The sequence below is a fragment of the Pleurodeles waltl genome, chromosome 5 (genome assembly GCF_031143425.1).
Source record: "Pleurodeles waltl isolate 20211129_DDA chromosome 5, aPleWal1.hap1.20221129, whole genome shotgun sequence".
Taxonomy (NCBI): Eukaryota; Metazoa; Chordata; class Amphibia; order Caudata; family Salamandridae; genus Pleurodeles; species Pleurodeles waltl.
The window spans coordinates 1,876,670,770-1,876,693,340 of NC_090444.1; the positions used below are offsets into that span (position 1 = coordinate 1,876,670,770).

At 46.0% G+C, this 22,571-nt stretch overlaps 1 protein-coding gene across 1 annotated transcript in view; it reads left to right on the forward strand.

The window, feature by feature from the left end:
- LOC138297181 (uncharacterized) overlaps positions 1-22,571 on the forward strand; it is a 308,108-nt gene that overhangs the window by 223,946 nt on the left and 61,591 nt on the right. The window contains exon 11 of the mRNA XM_069236676.1: positions 185-296. Within this exon, the coding sequence (XP_069092777.1) occupies positions 185-296 (112 nt within the window). The remainder of the gene's footprint in view (positions 1-184; positions 297-22,571) is intronic.

A 22,571-nucleotide genomic window follows, 5' to 3' on the forward strand; every position in this document is an offset into this window, starting at 1 on the left:
GCTCATAGGGGCTATCTGCCAGGGTTCACAAATTCAGTGGCAGACTGGTACTCCTGTCATCTTTGGGATTTCAGCGATTGGAGACTACATCCACAGGCCTTTCTCTTCTCAATCGTTCTTGGGGTCCATGTTCAGTGAATCAGTTTGCCTCCTGGCTCAACCGACAAATTCCTGCCTTTTTCAGTTGCTGTCTGGATCCGGAAGCGCTAGCAACGGATGCGTTCTTGCAGGATTGGTCCTCCTTCAAGGGGTATGCCTTTCCTCCTTTCAGCATGATTCCCAGGGTTCTCGCCCAGGTAACGTGTCAGAAGGTGGACCTGGTGTTGGTGACACCTCTGTGGAGGGCTCAACCTTGGTTCTCCTTGATTCTGGAGATGTAATTCGATTCTCCTCTCCTTATCCCTTATCGTCAGAACCTGTTGCTGGATCCAGTAGGCCTGTGATTCTCTCGGAACAATTGCGGTTAGTGGCCTGGAAGATTTCAGGGGTAGATGCAAGGTGCCAGGCATTTCACCACAAGCTTCAGCGTACATCAAACAATCTTGGTCCAGTAGTACCCACAAACGATATGCTTCGGCATGATGGAGATGGGCTAATTGGTGTGGTGAAAGGGGTCTGGATCCCTCTCAGGCAGTGGTGTGTTTTATAATAAATTTTCTGTCCTCTTTAGCTGAAGCAGGGCTTACTTATAGATCAGTGAATAACTACAGATCCGCTATTTTGGCAGGTCATGTCCAGTTTAATGGTAAACCTGTTGGAGAAGATCCTTTAGTGTGCAAATTACTCAGGGGCATTCGATGTTCCGCACTTCCTCAGCCAAAATATACTTCTTTATGGGATGTAGATGTTGTACTTAGATTTTTTAAGTCTTGGCCTGATAATAAGTATTTGTCACGCAAACAGTTATCGGCCAAGTTGACTGTTATTATGCTTGATTTCATGTAAACTGGTATCAGATTTGAGAGCCTTGGATCTCAAGGGTAGACATTTTTCTCTGGAGGGAGTATCTTTTTCTGTGTCTAGGAGAACCCAAAAAAATACGAGGTTGATTTCTTACCCGTGTTTTCCCCAGGATTATAACCTCTGTGTGGTACAGTGTCTTAAGGCTTATGAGGGAGCTACCTGTGAGTTCCGGTTAGACCCTCAGGAAAAATTGCTCATTGCCTTGCAAAAGCCATTTAAACTGGTTTCCTCTACCACTCTGGCCAGATGGATACATTGGTTGCTCTCTGAAGCAGGTATTGATGTTTCAGTGTTTGGCACTCACTCTGCAAGTGGCGCTACGGCTTCAAAATCTTTTTCACCAGGTTCCAGTTTGAATGAAATCATGAAGGCAGCAGATTGGCCCTCTGAGTCTACTTTTAAGTCTTTTTACTACAAACCAGTTGTGGATATAGCGTCAGTGCTGGTTGCACAGCTTTGAACAAGCATAATCTGAGCCTCCGGTCCTGACATAGAATACAACATTTTCTAGCTTTTGCGTCAAGAATTTTCAATTCTATTAAGGACACAGAGGCGAGGATTATCCCACCCAAAGGTGATGTATACATATATCACATTGTAAGGTCTAAGTATTACAGTTCAAGTTTTTTTTTTAATGTTCCAAATGTTAAGTTCCACCCCACCGCCTCCACCCGCTCCATTATAGCATTTATGTGTGGGACTCTTTTGGGGAATAGTTTTTATGGCTTTTCCTCTTTATTTATTCTAGGCAATGAGCAGAAGCAAACTTGAGGTTCAATGGTTGCCCATATTGGGAGTTCTTTATCATCAACACAAGCTTTATTCAATCAAAGATCATCAAAGTGATACAACAATAAATATCATCATAAATAATATAATACAATTCCGTCCTAAAACCAGTATCTAACAATAATAATACCCCAATCACCCAATCTGTAAAAACTCATTAAAAATCATTGTTTACATAGGAATTACGTATGCTCCATGCTGCCACTAAAAACTTGCTAACAGCATAAATTAAAACATTGGAGCAATGGCTTTTTAAAAGCCTCAAGGCTAAAACATATTTCCTTACCTTCGTTTCCGGCAGATTTTACGGATCCATTTAGACCTGGGGGATGAATATGCAGTGCAAAAAAACATATAGTGTTCAACTGTTTCTGGGGTAATACCACACGCGGGCAAATATCGTATGTGGCATTTGGTCCCCATCTGCTCGTCAAGGTCATCAATGGCAATGTTCCAAAATGAAATCTGGCGTACTGTCCTTTGCCTAGTAAATCGGGTATTATATCTAGATATGATTCAAACGTGGATACCATTTGAAGTCAATAAAAAGATTAGTTAAACGGCCATGTGATTTACGGCTAATATAGTTTTTTCGTACATAGGACCAATAGACACACTTCAAAACTTTTGCATGGGATTTCTCAAGTTTGTGTGGGTTCTCCCAGAAGTCTCCTAAGCCCAAGGTATGGAACCAGCTAGATACATGCTTAACCCATTGAATAGAAGTAGAATTTGGGCATTTTAACAGTTCTAGAAGTGAATTCTTATATACAACCAATTCAGGAACAATCCATAGCCTTAACCAATATAACAAGGGTCTTAAAATAATTAGGTCAGCTATCCGTTTTAATCCCAGATCTAAAAACAATGGGATCAATGGGGTGCTGGGAGGGCACGCGCATAGAGCCCTCGCAAAATTGTTCTCGCCAGTGGTTATCCTGTTACTGTTAAAAAAGCCCCATATCTCTGCGCCATAGACAGCAGCTCCCTGTGCCTTGGCCACATAGATCTTGATTGCTGGTGATACAGCTTCGGCCGTCGTGCTCCTATAAAAGCGCAGTATAGATGCTACATTATGTTGCAGGAGTCCAGCACTTTTGGTAGCCTGTTCTTCCCAATGTAATGCATCTGTGAGCCTCACACCCAAATAATCGATAGAACTAAACTTATCCAGAAGATCACCATCCAAGCTAATAGTGCATTTCTTCCGTGGGCCAGAGCGGAATACCATTAATTTTGTTTTCTTAAAATTCAACTCCAGACCATACTTCCGACAAAATAGATTAAATCTATCAACAAGAATTTGTAGACCCATAGGAGTCTTTGAGATGAGTAGTGAGTTATCTGCAAAGAGGAGGATGGGGATTTTCTGGGCATCTAGAGAGGGAGCATCATTCTGACATGCCATTAATACCTGTACCACCTCATTAATAAAAAGGGAAAACAGGAGCGGAGCTAGCACACATCCCTGGTGGACGCCCCTATATATGGGGAATTTATCAGTCAACTCACCTTTGTTGCCGCATCTCACTTGCGCATATCTATCTTCATGCATTCATTTCAATAATTGGATTATGCTAGCTGGAGTCCCTATTTTATATAGGACTTCCCACAATTTCTCTCTTGGGACCAACTCGAAAGCAGATCGCAAGTCAAGAAAGACAACATATAAAGGTTGCTTTGACAAAACTACATATTTCCAGTATAGCACGGCCAGCCTAAAGACCTGATCCACCGTGCTAATTCTAGGTCGAAACCCCGTCTGAAGGGGAGAGAGAATCTGATGTTCCATGACCCAACTCGATAATCTACCTAGGAGTTGTTTAGCAAAGATTTTTTGCAGATTATCTAATAGACTAATCGGTCTGTAGTTTGATGGAAGGTTTGCATTGCCCTTTTTGTAGATGGGAATAATTTCAGCACCCTTCCATGTAGTGGAAATCTGTCCTCCTTCGGCGATTTTGTTTGAGAGTAAATTAATGTACCAGGTCCATATAGCTGGCTCTGATCTATAGAGATCACCTGGGATCTTATCTGGTCCTGGAGCTTTGCCAGGTTTTAAGGAGTGAATTGCATCAGCAGTTTCTTTTAGGGAAAAACAGATATGGTCCTCGGTGTCATGGAGGCTCCCATCTATGGGGGCATTTACAGAGTTCACATCTAACAAGGAGAGGGGATCATGTCCCACATCATAAGTGTCAGGGGCCACAGGAGTGTCAATTTTGTCATAGAGGCAAGAGAAGTGTTCCACCCAACATTCGGGTTGGATATGGTTCCTTAAGCTAAATCTGCCCCCTTTCTCTCGTTTGGTCAACAATTCCCAGAACAATGGATTGTTATTGGATTTCGTGGCATCCAACAACTCCTGCCAAATAGAATCTTCCCAAGATTTCTTTGCTCGTAAGGTAATCTCCTTGTAGGTACGTCTAGCTTGTTGAATTTCCCCCAGGGGCCCATTCAGAATAGCTTTTTTTAACCCAGACTTGGCCCTGGAACATGATTCGTCAAACCATCTGTTGTTTATTGGGACCCCACCTTGCGATCTCGCCCAAGTCTTTTTGTAAAAAATACTTTGCAATTTGACAGTCATGGTTTCATGTATGCAAAGAAGTGGGATATCTGTAGAATCATGGTCTTCATAAGTTTGCAATTTTTCTATAAGCGTTTGATAAATCTCACGTAACAGGTAGGGGTTTGACATCACCTTTGGCCACCCAACCTTCGTATATGGGTTATTTAAGGCGGGAGAGGGAACCATTGTAAATTGTGTATTCGAGGTTCTTCCAAATGCATTCCCAGAAAGGGAAAGTAGCAGATGGAAGTGATCACTCTCGCATCTCAAGCCCACCCTCATGTCTCTCAACAAGGGCCATAGTCGCACATCCACTAAGAATAATCAATAACACTTGTCGTTAGACCTCGTTTGAATGTGGGTGCAAGATTTAGATCAGAGGGTGTATGACCATTACAGGCCCTGAGGCCATACTTTAAACATAGGGAGGCCAACTGAACAGCCACTCGTGAACGTGGGCACGGGGGATCGCTATCCAATTGTGCAATCCCCCATAGTTCGTCCTCCTCCACTGTTAGGCCACTAAGCAGCGCAGAAGGTTCGAAGGTACAATTTACATCCCCAGCCACAATTAGATAAAATTTAGTTTGTAAGGTATCTAAAAAATCAGAGAGCAAGGTTAAGGTCTGAGACTCTGATCCTCGAGGAACAGATCGCGCATAAGCATTAATAAAAATTACATTAAAACTCTGTTGAAAGGAAATTTGCAAGCCTATCAAATCAACAAAATAACATTTTAAAATCTTGTAATCACATTGCAATTTTGTGTTTAAAAGAATTAAAAGCCCCCCTTTTGCACGACCTGATGCTTTTTCTGATGGCTGGGCAGAGTTATTAAATGAAAGAAACCCGTCTATATTGGTTCTATCCTCGACCCAAGTTTCTTGGAAAAGACAGACATCTTGAGTCTTTATATACGTAAGCCAATCTGTATCATCCAATTTCCTGGCGATGCCAGCTAGGTTCCAAGTCATTATTGAGAGGCCAGTGTTATCTGAATCAGTGCCATAAAATTGGGGTCAGGCATCCTCTGGGATCAACTCGTTCATAGTGGGTTCATCAAATCTGTTCATTTGTGGTTCCTCTGGTCTGTCCCTGGGAAGTGCTTCCTGGCTTGAAGACAGTCATAAAAATTTGGACTGCATAGATTCAGCAGGTTTCAGGGGATCCCTCCTATTATTGTGAGCCAACTGTCCATGCACAGGGGCCAGACTTGCATCATCTAATTCTGACACTAGGGTAATACCTCCCCTTTTTTGCCCCCCTTGCTGGTACGTACGTGCATCAAAGGCAATAAGTTGGTCCACCATGGTCTTGTCGAAAAACTCAATTGAAATTACGTCATAGTTTGACCCCAATGGGCTCCATCTCTTGGCTTTAGAGATGTCCGAGCATATAACCGAGAGACAGTTCCGTCGGAAGCGTAACCAGTGAGTAACCTTGTTGATCCGGGAATCATGATTCTCAACAGACCCTGACAACAACTTCGGGACATTAGTCAAAAAAGGGTATTATTCTATTCCTGCTCTTGGAACCTAAGCTTTTGGTTGAGATGGCTGAGTCACTATTATCTCTGTGAAAGGAAGTAGCACAAATTTGGTCACAAGTAGGGGGGAGTACAGACGGCCTACTAACGTTAAAGGAGGTACGACCCCCCCTTACCTAGTGCATTAGCTACAGTATTACACCTCCTAGGTGCCTGGCTACTCAGAGAAACAGGAGAACTACCAATATTGCCAGTGCAAGTCACCATAGGGACCCCGTCCACTGGAATGTTATTGGTACCCAAGCGCTCATTAATAAATGTATCCACAAAGGGGGTTTGATTGGCCTCTGTATCACCCATGTATATCCCTTTGCTTTTGGATGAATGGCTGATCCCCCATGCACAGTTGAGGTGGGTGGAATTGGTCCAACCGCCGAGGTTCCTCCTTTCCAGCCACCTCTACCACTTGGCATTTACATCTCGACGGATATACCATTTTCCCCTGAAGAAATTTAGCTAGCTGCAGTACCAGGTTCCTAACTTCGTCGACTCTTTGCAGAATAAAAGACAAATTAACTTCGCTAACGGGTGGCTCAGAAAGAATAGTAGTAATAGCAATTGGCGGGGAGGTAACATCCTCAATATCCAGCTCAGCCGTAGGATTTTCATAGTCCCTAATCAGATCACCCTCCTCAGGCAAAGGCCCAAATTAATTTCTACATGGTAGGTTGGGAACCAGCCTTATCTCAGGGCTAAGTGGAAGGGGTATACTTTCTACTTCCTCTACTTGAGATATCCCCTGGCTAGGTGGGGGGTTAGTGGTACTAGTTTTAGGCAAGTTCCCTGCTTCATCAATCTGATTAACAGAGTCAGAGGTTTAGCCCTTCTTCTTTTGAAAGAACTCTTGGATCCTTTTAGGTTGAGGCAGGGCCTTCTTGGGGGGCAGGGCTCCATTAATATCCATTTCACTGTTCAAAATAGCCTCCACGTCCTCTAATAGCAGGTCTATCTCTTCGAGTGATTTGGGGCCACATCCTAAGGCCTTATTAGCTGATTTCCTCTGGCGCATTTTCTGTTTTTTAGTGTCGTTCAATGGTGCCGGCAGATCAACAGCCTTCCTTTTCCCCATGGTTCAATAATAAAAAATGGCAACCCAATATATGATAAGGTACTAATCTTACTTGTTGTCGGGTCTTCTGGAAAGAGACTAGGCCCGGCCCGGCCTCAATCGGGCGATGATTGACGAAGACGGGCCCATCTTGGCATGCCCGCGTGCGTCCCTTTGTAGCCGCCATGAAGTGCAAGGAAGCCGGAAGGGGAGATGCGTTCCCCCGGCAACAGTATCAACAAGCGCGTCCCACGAGGGGCGTGTCCTTTTGTAGCCGCCGTGAAGTGCAGGGAAGCCGGAAGGGGAAATCCGTTCCCCCGGCAACAGTATCAAGAAGCGCTTCCCGCGAGGGGCGTGTCCTTTTATAGCCACCGTGAAGTGCAGGGAAGCTGGAAGGGGAGATCCGTTCCCCCTGCAACAGTATCAGTATTGGGAGTTCTTTATTTCCTGACAGTCCTCATGTTTGGAGTCGGTTTTTCCATGGATTTCGAGAGGATCGTAGTTCGCTTGGTTCCGGCCTCCGTTTGTTAAGGATGTTTAAGACCCTGGGACTGTTCGTGTTTGTTTATCTCAGGTTAGGACATTGTTGAGTATTCAGTTACAAAGAAAGAGGACGTATATTCATGTTGCCAGGTTTTATGGGGGGGATACTTTATGGTTGGTCATGTGATCAGTATGTTTTACTGGGAAATGTTGCTTTTTTAAATAAAGTCTTTTTATTGGCTGTTGTAAAAAATAAAGCATAGAAAGAGAAGCATAATCCTCGCCTCCATGTCCTTAATAGAACTGAAAATTCTTGATGCAAAAGCTGGAAATTAGGAGATGGAGGCGAGGATTATCCCACCCTGAAGGAAGATGGTGACCTACATAAGATATAAGTATGCTATTTCAAAATATTTCTGATTGTCACGTTATAATTTCCCACCCGTTTAGTTCTTGCATGAGGGTTAGAGAATAGTTTTACAGCTCTGTTTTTTATCCTTTGGTACAGAGCAAAAACAAACCTAAAGGGGCGTGTTTCGCAGGATTTATATATCAGGAGAGTCTGCCTTCCTTGGCTGTGGATTGCTGAGTATTGAAGGATCTACTGGAACTCAGAGGTTCTAATCTAGAGCTGAGGGATAGCTATCAAGATCACAAGCAGGACGTTCTTGTGTGCTGTTGGTTCCAGATATTTGAAGTTGGTTTTTGGAGGACAGAGTTATACGTTTATTGGTAAACTCACGTTTATTGCAATGTGTTTAGTATGCTTATCTCTGCAAAGAAAGAGGAAGCAGTATGATGTCATAGGTTTTTTAGAGGAGTATCTCTATGGTTGGTCATGTGACTATAGTTACTTTATGGGGAAAATGTGTTTTAACCCCTTCGCAGACAAGGACGTAATGGTTACGTCCTTGGCTGCGGCGCTGATGCACCAAGGACGTAACTGTTATGTCCTTGGACCGGCTCATGCGGGCAGCACTAGCTCTCTCCCCATGAGCCTCGCCTCGCCGCCCCTAGGGCAGGGATGGAAGGGGAATTGTTTTCACTTCCACCCCTGACCCCTGTGGCGTCTGATGACATCAGCACGCGATCGTGCGCTGACCTCGTTCCGGGGTCTACCCTCGGAATTCTACTCTGATTATGTGGAGGGGCGAGAGAGGCATCAAAGGAAAGGCCTTTCCTTTCCTTTGATGTCTTTCTGCATTTCTGCTGCCCGATCGTGACGCTATCAGGCAGCAGAAATGCCCACTAGACACCAGGGATCATTTTTTTTTGTTTGTTTATTTTGTGTTTTACACGTGGGGAGCGACCTCTTAGGCAAGGATCGCTCCCCTTGGGAAGAAATATGTTTAGGCCGTTTCTGCCTCCCTTGGGGGCAGATCGGCCTAAACCACTGGACACCAGGGATTTTTATTTGTTTGCGTCAATTTCACACAAGGGGAGCGACTCCTTTGGCAAAGATTGTTCCCCGTGGAGGTGGGTGGGGGGGAATTTATTTTAGGCACACTACCCTGGACTCACCCAGATGTTTAGTTTTCAGATGCGTCTAGGTCTTGTGGATTTTTCTACATGGCATTATCCCAAAGTCCAAAAAGTGGAGCCCTCGCCATTCCAAGCTGGACGATTTTGAGAGTTAGACAAGCTCTCATGGCCCAAATGTGAAACCTAAACCCAAAATAATCAAATGTCGTTTGTAATGTTGTAATGAGGGCCATAGTGTTTTGGGGCCTTTCCTGTGGTGGGCATTAGGCACCATTTTTATCGGGAGACTTCCTCTGGGTGGAAGGAAATTTGTACCTCCTCTCAGATTCCAGAACTTTCTGTCACCGAAATGTGAGGAAAAAGTGTTTTGGGCCAAATTTTGAGGTTTGCAAAGGATTCTGGGTAACAGAACCTGGTGATAGCCCCACAAATCACCCTATCTTGGATTCCCCTAGGTGTCAAGATTTAAAAAATGCACAGGTTTGGTAGGTTTCCCTAGGTGCCGGCTGAGCTAAAGGCCAAAATCCACAGCTTGGCACTTTGCAAAAAAACATGTCAGATTTCAATGTAAAAATGTGATGTGTCTATGTTGCATTTCCTGTCGCAGGCACTAGGCCTACCCACACAAGTGAGGTACCATTTTTATCGGGAGACTTGGGGGAAAACAGAATAGAAGAACATGTGTTATTGCCCCTTGTCTTTCTCAACATTTTTTCCTCCCAAATGTAAAACAGTATGTAAAAAAAGACATCTATTTGAGAAATGCACTGTGATTCACATGCTAATATGGGGACCCCGGAATTATGGGATGTGCAAATAACCACTGCTTCTCAACACCTTATCTTGTGCCCATTTTGGAAATACAAAGGTTTTCTTGCTACCTATTTTTCACTGTTTATATTTCAGCAAATGAATTGCTGTATACCTGGTATAGAATGAAAACCCATTGCAAGGTGCAGCTCATTTATTGGCTCTGGGTACCTAGGGTTCTTGATGAACCTACAAGCCCTATATATCCCCGCAAACAGAAGAGTCCAGCAGACGTAACAGTATATTGCTTTCAAAAATCTGACATTGCAGGAAAAAGTTACAGAGTAACCTCAATTTCATTTTTTTTTTTATTTCAGCTGTTATTGTCGGTTGGAAAACCTTGTACGATCTACACAAATGACCCCTTGGTGAATTCAGGATTTTGTCTACTTTTCAGTAATGTTTAGCTTTCCAGGATGCAGCATTGCTTTCACACCCATTTCTGTCCCTAACTAGAAGGAGGCTGAAAGCAGAAAAAATAGTAAAAATGGGGTATGTCCCTGTAAAATGCCAAAATTGTGTTGAAAAATTTGGTTTTCTGATTCAAGTTCCTGAAAGCTGGGAAGCTGGTGATTTTAGCACCACAAACCCTTTGTTTGTGCCATTTTCAAGGAAAAAACACAAGCCGCCTTCTCCAGCCCTATTATCCCATTGTTTTTTTTTTTTTTTAAACAAAATTTTCGTTGTATTTTGGCTAATGTCTTGGTCTCTTTCAGGGGAACCCACAAACTCTGGGTACCTCTAGAATCCCTAGGATGTTGGGAAAAAGGACGCAAGTTTGGCGTGGGTAGTTTATGTGGACAAAAAGTTATGAGGGCCTAAGCGTGAACTGCTCCAAATAGCCAAAAAAAAGGCTCGGCACAGGAGGGGGAAAAGGCCTGGCAACGAAGGGGTTAAATCCCCTGTTAGATTGGCTGCTGAGAGAAATAAAGCATAGAAAGAGAAGTATAATCCTCGCCTCCCTGTCCTTAATAGAATTGAAAATTCTTAAAGCGATAGCTAGAAAATGTTTTCAGTGTCCTTGTGTAATGTAACTGGTGCTCAGGAAAAGCGCTCCAGCACCCTAGGGCAGAGTTGGCGCTATATAAAACTGCAAGCAAAAAGGCGCAGGCAAATCGTGAAATCAGTCTGTTGTATGATATTGTTCATGTTATGTGCGTGTGCAACAGGCACACGGTTGGTTATTGATTCTATTCTGGTTAGCGCATGCTCTACAGAGGGTGCCGCTGGCGAGCCCCTTGTGCTTGCTGTCGGCTCCTCTGACCTTGTACTAGGATAAATAAGTTTATTCTTGTGGATCGACGTTTCCGGCTATCCTTCGGAGAAGCATTATTTATTACAAATTGGCGACAAGTTATTTTTGGGGCCCACCCTTAGAGCATGTAAGTGATGGAGCGCCTGCTTGACGTCTGAGGAGACTCTAAGACATTTCGTCGCTTTCAGCCAGGGGTATTTAAAGGAGCAGCTGTCGAGGGAGAGGACCGGTTTGTTGACTCCGCAGCAGCTCTTGGGTGGATCTCTTGATTTTGTATTTTTTTGTTTCACTACTCGTTTGTTTGGCACGTGCACAGTAGGTGTTAAGCCGAGTTTAGTGTTTTGCGCATGCTTCCTTACGACAGCTGTAAGGAAGTGATGAATTATGGGTTTTTAACTCCTTAAACGTCGGAGCAACTGGTCTTTCAAAGCATTGCTTCGTATTAGGGAAACACCGTATTTTCATCTGTTTTCAGCAGCTTGTCGCTACGGTGACAGGCACACCAACTTCACAGTAAGATTTACGCACCTTTGCCATTTTAATTCACAGTGTTAGTAGTTACGAGGGGCTTTGTTTCACTTTGTTTTTTATTTATTCAGTATTTTAATATTTTCTAATGTAGACAGTTTGAAACATAATTTAAAGTTTTAAATTTAGACATGGCAAGCTTACTTGTAAGTAGTAATTTGGCTGTCATTAGTCCTTTTTTACAGCAGCCTGGTAAACCTCCTATTAAATGGAATTGTTGGTTGTGTTCTTTTGAGAACCATTTAGTCGCAGTGGGTGCAGATGATTTTGAACCAAAATGCAAAGCTGCAATTTTGTTTAGTCATCTTGGCAATGAAGGTCAGCAAGTGTTTGACAATAAAGTTTTTCGAGCTTTCGTATCAAGAATTTTCAGTTCTATTAAGGACAAGGAGGCGAGGATTATGCTTCTCTTTCTATGCTTTAATCTTACCAGCAGCCAATCACAGAAGCTTTACAATAAACAAAACATATCCCATGATTCAAAATGTGTCATGTGACAACCATAGAGATAAACCTGTATATAAACTCCGAACACTAGCATCCTTCCGCTTTCTTTGCGAGCGCTTCATCCGACCAAAGAGTCAATAAGTTCCAGTCTATGATTCTAACCAAAAATCCAAGGGAAAGTCTTAACTCGGGTTCAACAACTGTCCATATCAGAAGCTGCCTATAGAAGAGGGAACCTCAACCAACGAAAAGACCACGAAACGCTAACTCCAGCGTTATTTCTGATCGAATCCTAGGGAAAAAACACACATAAGACCAGTCATAGGAACGAGAACAAAGGAAAAATTCAATCATCAGAATCATATACATAATATAACTTGCAACCTAGGTGGGTAACAACAATTGAACAATAAAAATTGCAAATAATACTTAACTCGTAAAATGATGTCTGCACATATAAAGGGTGGGATAATCCTCGCCTCCGTGTCCTTAATAGAATTAAAAATTCTTGACGCAAAAGCTCAATTTTTTTATTCTATGTCAGGACCAGAGGCTCAGATTATGCTTGTTCAAAGCTGATTCACCACCACGGAGGCAATATCCAATATAGGCTTGTAATAGAAGGCTTTAAATGTAGACTCAGAAGACCAGTCTGCTGCTATCATAATATCTTCTAGTCTTACGCCCAAGGTAAAAGATTTGGAGGCCATAGCCCCTCTGACTGAATGGGCTCCAAAAATGGATATATCAATACGTGCCTCTGAAAAGAGACATCTAATCCAACTGGCCAAAGTAGCTGACGAAACCGGATGAAACGGTTTTTGAAGAGCAATTAAAAGCTGACCTCCAGGGTCTCTCCTGAACTTATTAGTAACTGCCTCATGGGCTTTTAGACATTGTACTACACATAACGTAGAATTATGTGGAAATGCAGGGTAGCATACCAAAGTAGTGTTTGTTTTGGTGCGTCTGGAAATGGAGAAAGAGACCCCATTAGGGGAAAAAATACTCCCCGCAAAATCCAGTGCTTGAACATCCGACACTCTCTTGCAAGAAATGAGGTACAACAGTAAAGTAAATTTGGCTGAAAGTTGCTTACGTGACAAAAAAATATTATCTGGCCAAGATGTAAGAATGGATAACTCCACATTAACGTCAGAGACACATACCGAGGTTGAGGAGGCTTAGACAGTCTAATACCTCTCATAAGTTTACAAACCGCAAAATATTCGCCAATGGCTTACCAGCCACGGGAATATGTCCGGCAGAAATCGAAGATCTATAGTTATTCACAGATCTGTAGGCTAAACCAGAAGCCGCTAGAGATGCCATAAAGTTAACTACTAGATTGGCATTGGCACGAAAGGGATCAGAATCTCGTTCTGCACACCAATGAACTCATCACCTCCAAGCAGAATCATATATTTTGAGTGTGTTAGAGGACCAAGCCTGCTGGATGTAGAGCAAAGCTTGTGAAGAAGTGCCTGGCACGAGCCATTGTTGCTGGAAATTCTCCATGCCACCAGGCGTAACTTGCCTGTCACAATCAAGGGATGAGGGTTCCCCAGAGGATCCTGCAATAGGGTGTAATGAAGGGGAATTAGAAGGGGAAAGTTGCGTAACAACTCCAGAGCGAGTGTGAACCAGGCTTGAGCCCTCCAAAGCTGAGTCACTAAAGCAATCTCTGTTTTCTGACGGCGAACCTGCACCAGGACTCGAGGAATCATGCTGAAAGGCGGAAAAGCATAACCCAGAAGAGGGAACCAGTCCTGAAGGAAGGCATCTGTGACCATCACTTCTGGATCCAGTCTCCAACTGAAGAACTGTGGAAGCTGATGGTTCAGTCTCAAGGCGAACAGGTTTATCGAGAAGGGACCCCAGTTCCGGTTGAGATAATGAAACACTTTCGGGTGTAGCCTCCAATTGCTGCCATACCGAAGAAACCTGGAATGCCAATCCGCTATTGCATTGTTCATCCCCGGAAGATATTCTGCAACCACTGAGATACAGTATGAAGGCAAAATTGCCAGAACTCTTTGGCAATCTGTGCTGAAATCTGAGATTTCGTACCACCCAACTTGTTCACATATCTGACTGCCGAGATGTTGTCCATCCTCAACAAGATGCAACAATCCGACCGCAGGGGGACAAACTCCGGATCGCAAGCAAGCCGGCTGGAACCTTCAAGCAGTTGATGTGGAGCTTCAGTTCCTCCTCCGACCACCGACCTCCCGTGGTCAGAAACACGCAACGGGCTCCCCAGCCCCACCTGCTGGCATCTGATTCCAGAATCACATCTGGCGTGCTGCCGAAGATCGCACGGCCATTCCAGGCCTCCATGTGCTCTAGCCACTAGGCTATCTCCGTCTTCGCCTCAACAGAGAGGGGAACCTTGTCCGCATACGACAGACCCTTCTGAAGGTGAGGTATCTTGAGCTGCTGAAGGGCTCTGTAGTGCACGGGGCCCGGGAAGATAGCTTGGATCGAGGGCGATAAAAGTCCCACCATCCGAGCCAGATTCCTCAAAGACACAAGCTGTTTGGACAGGAGAAGGCATAGTTCCTTCTTTATATTGCGCACTTTCTGGAGCGGGATGTAGGAGGCTGGCCTGGCTTATAGTGGGTACCTTGGGGTACTTACACCTTGTGCCAGGTCCAGTTATCCCTTATTAGTAGATTAGTAGTGTTCTAGCAGGTTAGGCTGATAGAGGTAGCTATAGCAGAGCAGCTTAGGCTGAACTAGGAGACATGCAAAGCTCCGACTATACCACTTATATCATATAGCACAATATCATAAGAAACACAATACTCAGATGTACTAAAAATAAAGGTACTTTATTTTAGTGACGATATGCCAAAAGTATCTCAGAGGATATACTCCCTTAGGAGGTAAGTAATATACAAAAAATATACACACAAACGAAAATCAGGTAAGTAAACAGTTAGAAAAGTAGTGCAAACACTGTAGAAAACAATAGAATGCAATAGGAGACAATAGGCCGAGGGGCACCACAAACCATATACTCCAGAAGTGGAATGTGAACCACAAATGGACCCCAGGCCTAGTGTAGTCTGTAGAGGGTCGCTGGCAGTGTAAGAAAACACTAAGGCCCATAATTATACTTTGTTAGCGCCACATTTGTGCCACTTTTTGAGCAAAAACGGCACAAACTTAAGTTTGCAACGCTTTTGCATCAAAAAATCACACAAATGAGGTGCTAAAAAAGTATAAATATGGGCCTAAGGGTGTCCAAGATACCCCACCCCAAGACCCTGAAAAGAAGGAGTAAAGTTAGCCTTCTACCCCAGAAAGACAGTAAAGTCGAGATAGAGGATTCTGCAGACAACAACTGACTGCAAAGCACCAAAGACAGTTTCCTGGACCTGAGGACCTGCAAAGGAAGGGGACCAAGTCCAAGAGTCACGCAAGTGTCCAGGGGGGGGAGGGGCAGGAGCCCACTAATCCCCACATGAAGGTGCAAAAGGGCTGCTTGTGAGTGGAAGAAACCGCAGATTCTGCAACAACGGAAGGGGCCAGAAACCTTTCCTTTGGTCAGAAGATGTCCCACGGCGTGCTGGAGGGTGCAGAGTTGTTTCCAAGCAGAAAGACTGCAAACAAGCCTTGCTAGCTGCAAGAGTCGCGGTTGAGGATTTCGGTGCTGCCAGGTCCCAGGAAGGACCAGGAGGTCGCCCCTTGGAGGAGGAGACAGGGGTCGCTCAGCAACAGAGAGAGCCCACGCAGAAGCAGGCAGCACCCGCAGAAGCACCTGAACAGGCGTTCAGAAGATCTAAGCACGGCGGTCGTCTCAGCACAACAAAAGAGGGTCCCATGAAGTCGGAGTCCAACTCAGCGAGTTGGGCAATGCAGGACGGAGTTCTGGGGACCTGGGCTGTGCTGTGCACAAAGTAAGTCTTGCAAAAGTGCACCGAAGCCCTAGCAGCTGCAGGTCACACAGTACACAGGATTACTGTCTGGCGTGGGGAGGCAAGGACTTACCTCCACCAAATATGGACACAAGGGCCACTGGACTGTCGGGGACACTTGGATCCAGCTCCTGTGTTCCAGGGACCACGCTCGTCAAGATGAGACGGGACCCAGAGGACCGGTGATTGTAGGAGGCTGGCCTGGCTTGTAGTGGGTACCAAAGGTACTTACACCTTGTGCCAGGTCCAGTTATCCCTTATTAGTAGAATAGAGGTGTTTCTAGCAGCTTGGGCTGATAGAAGGTAGCTATGGCAAAGCAGCTTTGGTTGAACTAGGAGACATGCAAAGCTCCTACTATACCACTTATATTATATGCACAATTTCATAAGAATATACAATACACAGAGTTACTAAAAATAAAGGTACTTTATTTTTATGACAATATGCCACAAGTATCTCAGTGAGCACCCCTCAGTAAGAAGGTAAGTAATATACACAAGTTATAAGTACACAAACCAAAATCAGGTAAGTAAGAGTCAGCAAAGTAATGCAAACAGTGTAGAATTACAATAGGTTGCAATAGGCAAGCATAGGTATAGGGGCAACACAAACCACATACTCCAAAAGTGTAATGCGAATCACGATTGGACTCCAGACCTATGGGAGCTTGTAGAGGGTTGCTGGGACTGTAAGAAAACAGTCAGGGTGTCCAAGATACCCCACCCCAAGACCCTGAAAAGTAGGAGTAAAGTGCACCTACTACCCTAAAAGAGCACAATAGTCGTGATAGGGGGATTCTGCAAGAACAACAAACACCAGCAGTGCACTGACAACGGATTTCCGGACCTGAGGACCTGCAAGGCAAAGGGACCAAGACCAATAGTCGCGACAGTGTCCAGGGGGGGCAGGAGCCCAGGAAACCCTGGATGAAGGTGCAAGGAACCTGCCTCTGGTTGGAAGAAGCTTGGAGTTCTGCAATAAAGAAGAGGACTAGGAACTTCTCCTTTGGAAGACAGATGTCCCAAGTCGCGATGAAGCTTGCAGAGGTGTTCCCACGCAGAAATACCACAAATAAGCCTTGCTAGCTGCAACGGTCGCAGTAGAGGTTTTTGGGTGCTGCTGAGGACCAGGAAGGACCAGGATGTCGCCTTTTGGAGGAGGAGACAGAGGGGGTGCTCAGCAACTCAGAGAGCCCTCACAGAAGCAGGCAGCACCAGCAGAAGTCCCCAACAGCCACTTAGAAGAATAGTGTACGGAGTCCACGTGAAGTTACAAAAGGGGGTCCCACGACGTCGGAGGCCAACTCAGAGGGATGTGCACTGCAGGGCGGAGTGCTGGGGACCCAGGCTAGGCTGTGCACAAAGGAAATCTTGGAAGAGTGCACAGGAGCCGGAGCAGCTGCAAATCACGCGGTAAACAGCTTTGCAGTCTAGCGTGGGGCGGCAAGGACTTACCTCCACCAAACGTGGATTGAAGAGTCACTGGACTGTGGGAATCACTTGGACAGAGTTGCTGTGTTCCAGGGACCACGCTCGTCAGGATGAAAGGGGACCCAGAGGACCAGTGATGCAGTCTTTTGGTGCCTGCGTTAGCAGGGGGGAGATTCCGTCAACCCACAGGAGATTTCTTCGGAGCTTCTGGTGCAGGGTGAAGGCAGGCTACCCCCAGAGCATGCACCACCTGGAAACAGTTGAGAAAGCCGTCAGGATTAGGCGCTTCAATGTTGCTGGTAGTCATCTTGCTACTTTGTTGCAGTTTTGTAGGCGTCCTGGAGCAGTCAGCGGTCGATCCTTGGTAGAAGGCGAAGAGGGAGATGCAGAGGAACTCTGGTGAGCTCTTGCATTCGCTATCTGAAGAATAACCCAAAGCAGAGACCCTAAATAGCCAGAAAAGGAGTTTTGGCTACCAAGTTAGGAGGATTGGCTACCAAGAGAGGTAAGAGCCTATCAGAAGGAGCCTCTCACGTCACCTGCTGGCACTGACCACTCAGAGCAGTCCAGTGTGCCCCCAACACCTTTGTTTCCATGATGGCAGAGGTCTGGGACACACTGGAGGAGCGCTGGGCACCCCCCCAGGACGTACTGGTCACTCCCCTTTCCTTTGTCCAGTTTCGTGCCAGAGCAGTGTAGGAGGCTGGCTTGGCTTGTAGTGGGTACCAAGGGGTACTTACACTCTGTACCAGGTCCACTTATCCCTTATTAGTGTAGAAGAGGTGTTTCTAGCTGGTTAGGCTGATAGAAGGTAGCTATAGCAGAGCAGCTTAGGCTGAACTACGAGACATGCAAAGCTCCTACTTTACCACTGGTGTCATATGCACAATATCATAAGAAAACACAATACACAGATAAACTAAAAATAAAGGTACTTTATTTTTATGACGATATGCCAAAAGTATCTCAGTGAGTACCCTCAGTATGAGGATGCCAAATATACACACGATATATGTACACAATACCAAAAATATGCAGTAATAGCAAAAGGAAGTAATGCAAGCAATGTAAAGTTACAGTAGATTGCAATAGGAGCACATAGGTATAGGGGCAACATAATCCATATACCCCAAAAGTGGAATGCGAACCACGAATGGACCCCAAACCTATGTGAGCTTGTAGGGGGTCGCTGGGACTGTAAGAAAACAGTGAAGGTTAGAAAAATAGCCCACCCTGAGACCCTGAAAAGTAGGTGTAAAGTGCACCTATAACCCCCAGAGAGCAAAGAAGTCGTGATAGGGGGTTTCTGCAAGGAAGACCAACACCAGCAAACCAACAACAGTGGATTTCCAGACCTGAGTACCTGTGGAACAAGGGGACCAAGTGAGTCGCGACAATGTCGCGAAGTGGGCAGATGCCCAGGAAATGCCAGCTGAGGGTGCAAAGAAGCTGCCACCAGATGGTAGAAGCTGTGGATTCTGCAAGAACGAAGAGGGCTAGAAACTTCCCCTTTGGAGGATGGATGTCCCACATCGTGAAGAAGCTTTCAGAGGTGTTCCCATGCAGAAAGACCGCAAACAAGCCTTGCTAGCTGCAAGGGTCGCGGTTAGGATTTTTGGATGCTGCTGTGGCCCAGGAGGGACCAGGATGTCGCCACTTGGATGAGGAGACAGAGAGGGCGCCCAGCAAGTCAGGGAGCCCTCACAGAAGCAGGCAGTACCCGCAGAAGTACCGGAACAGGCACTTAGAAGAGGAGTGAACCGGAGTCCAACCAAATTCAGAAAAGGGAGTCCCACGACGCCGGAGGACAACTCAGAAGGTTGTGCACTGCAGGTTAGAGTGTCGGGGACCCAGGCTTGGCTGTGCACGAAGGAAGTCCTGGAAGAGTGCACAGGAGCCGGAGCAGCTGCAAATCACGCGGTACCCAGCAATGCAGTCTAGCGTGAAGAGGCAAGGACTTACCTCCACCAAACTTGGACTGAAGAGTCACTGGACTGTGGGAGTCACTTGGACAGAGTTGCTGAGTTCCAGGGACCACGCTCGTCGTGCTGAGAGGGGACCCAGAGGACCGGTGATGCAGTCTTTTGTTGCCTGCGGTTGCAGGGGGAAGATTCCGTCGACCCACTGGAGATTTCTTCAGAGCTCCTGGTGCAAGAAGGAGGCAGGCTACCCCCAGAGCATGCACCACCAGAAAACAGTCGAGAAAGCCGGCAGGATGAAGCGATACAAGGTTACAGTAGTCGTCTTTGCTACTTTGTTGCAGTTTTCCATGCGTCCTGAGCAGTCAGCAGTCGATCCTTTGGCAGAAGGTGAAGAGAGAGATGCAGAGGAACTCTGATGAGCTCTTGCATTCAGGCCCATATTTATACTTTTTGACGCTAAACTGCGCTAACGCAGTTTAGCGTCAAAAAATTTAGCGCCGTCTAACGCCATTCTGAAGCGCCATGCGGGCGCCGTATTTATGGAATGGCGTTAGCCGGCGCTAGCAGACCGGCGCTGCCTGGTGTGCGTGGAAAAAAACCACGTAGACCAGGCAGCGCCGGCGTAGGGGGAAAATGGCGTTAGGGCGTCTTAAAATGGGGCAAGTCAGGTTGAGGCAAAAAAATCGCCTCAACCCGATTTGCGCCATTATTTTCGACGCCCAGACGCCATTTAAATGACTCCTGTCTTAGTAAAGACAGGAGTCATGCCCCCTTGCCCAATGGCCATGCCCAGGGGACTTATGTTCCCTGGGCATGGTCATTGGGCATAGTGGCATGTAGGGGGGCACAAATAAGGCCCCCCTATGCCACCCACAAAAAATTAAAAAATATAAAAAATTATACTTACCTGAACTTACCTGAATGTCCCTGGGGTGGGTCCCTCCATCCTTGGGTGTCCTCCTGGGATGGGCAGGGGTGGCAGGGGGGGTCCCTGGGGGCAGGGGAGGGCACCTGTGGGCTCATTTTGAGCCCACAGGCCCCTTAACGCCTACCCTGACCCAGGCGTTAAATAGTGGCGCAAATGCGGGGTTTTTTGACCCGCCACCTCCCGGGCGTGACTTTTGCCTGGGAGTATAAATACGACGCATTTGCGTCGCCGTCATTTTTTTAGACGGGAACGCCTTCCTTGCATCTCATTAACGCAAGGAAGGCGTTCACGCCAAAAAATGACGCTATTTGCCCATACTTTGGCGCTAGACGCGTCTAACGCCAAAGTATAAATATGCCGTTAGTTTTGCGACGAATTTGCGTCGAAAAAAACGACGCTAATTCGGCGCAAACGGAGTATAAATACGGGCCTCAGTATCTGAAGACTTCCCCAAAGCAGAGACCCTAAATAGCCAGAAAAGGTGGTTTGGCTACCTAGGAAGGAGGATAGCCTAGTAACACAGGTAAGAGCCTATCAGAAGGAGTCTCTGACATCACCTGATGGCACTGGCCACTCAGAGCAGTCCAGTGTGCCAGCAACACCTCTGTTTCCAAGATGGCAGAGGTCTGGAGCACAGTGGAGCTTTGGGCACCTCCCCTGGGAGGTGCAGGTCAGGGGAGTGGTCACTCCCCTTTCCTTTGTCCAGTTTCGTGCCAGAGCAGGGCTGGGGGATTCCTGAACCGGTGTAGACTGGCTTATGCAGAGATGGGCACCATCTCTGCACTCCTCCCCAGCCCTGACACCTTTTTCCAAAGGGAGAGGGTGTAACACCCTCTCTCTGAGGAAGTCCTTTGTTCTGCCTTCCTGGGCCAGGCCTGGCTGGACCCCAGGAGGGCAGAAACCTGTCTGAGGGGTTGGCAGCAGCAGCAGCTGCAGTGGAGACCCCGGAAAGCTAGTTTGGCAGTACCCAGGCTCTGTGCTAGAGACCCGGGGATGCATGGAATTGTCCCCCCAATACCAGAATGGTATTGGGGGGACAATTCCATGATCCTAGACATGTTACATGGCCATGTTCTGAATTGTCTGCCTTCACCCTGCACTGGAAGTCAAGAAGAAATCTCCCATGGGTCGACGGAATCTTCCCCCTGCCAACGCAGGAACCAAACTTCTGCATCACTGTAGGAAAGTACCATCTTGCCTGGCATGTTACCCCCATATTTCACTGTATGTATGTTGTTTTAGTCCTTGTGTCACTGGGACCCTGCCAGGCAGGGCCCCAGTGCTCATAGTATGTGCCCTGTATGTGTTCCCTTTGTGGTGCCTAACTGTATCACTGAGGCTCTGCTAACCAGAACCTCAGTGTTTAAAACTCTATCTCAGCCCAACCTGAGGTCTCTAGGTCATTACCTAAGAGACAGTCTACAGGTAAGCTAGGTGACACTAACACCTGCTTAGGGCCAGTAACTCCACCCCAACTAAGCTGAACTATAGCTAAGGGAAGAAACTTAGTGGAGTTATGGACATCACTAATCTTGTACTGTTGTCCAATGATTGAAACTGTCTGCCTGTACTTATCCATTGTAAGGGGACAAGCAGCCATTGTGGCAAGGCCAATGCCACTAGGTGTGACAGAAACTGTCTTGGGACTGGCTACCCCAGTTTCTATGATGGACCCATAAGTGAACCCAACTACACCCTTAGTTTGACTGTTGCCAGCAGTCCCACCACTATTACCACTACTGCTAGGGGCACTAGAGTTTGATGTATTAGTGGTGGTTGGCTCAGGGGGTTTACCTGGACAGGACTTATCCCCTGGCCTATGGCCTTTATTTTTACACACAAAGCACAAAGGCTTTTTAATGTGTGTATGTTGTGAAGAAGAGGAAGAATTTGATTTATCCCCACCCCCTGAAGAGTGTTTAGGATTTGAAGATGGATCTTTGGTTTTACCCTTATCCCCATGCTTATCCTGAGATTTCTCACCATCTTTCTTCTTGCCATCCTTGTCACCCCCTGTATGAACTTTTCTGTTCACTCTTGTTCTGACCCATTTGTTTGCCTTCTTTCCCAATTCTTGGGGAGAGGTCAGATCTGAGTCCACTAGATATTGGTGTAACAAGTCAGACACACAGTTATTCAGAATATGCTCTCTCAGAATAAGATTATACAGGCTTTCATAGTCAGAAACTTTACTGCCATGTAACCACCCCTCCAAGGCCTTCACTGAACAGTCAACAAAGTCTATCCAATCTTGTGAGGACTCTTTTCTGGTGTCTCTGAACGTAATCCTGTATTGTTCAGTGGTTAAGCCAAATCCATCCAAGAGTGCATCCTTCAAAACTGCAAAATTGTTAGCATCACTTTCTCTAACAGTAAGGAGCCTATCCCTACCCTTTCCATTGAAAGATAGCCATAGAATAGCAGCCCACTGCCTTTGAGGGACC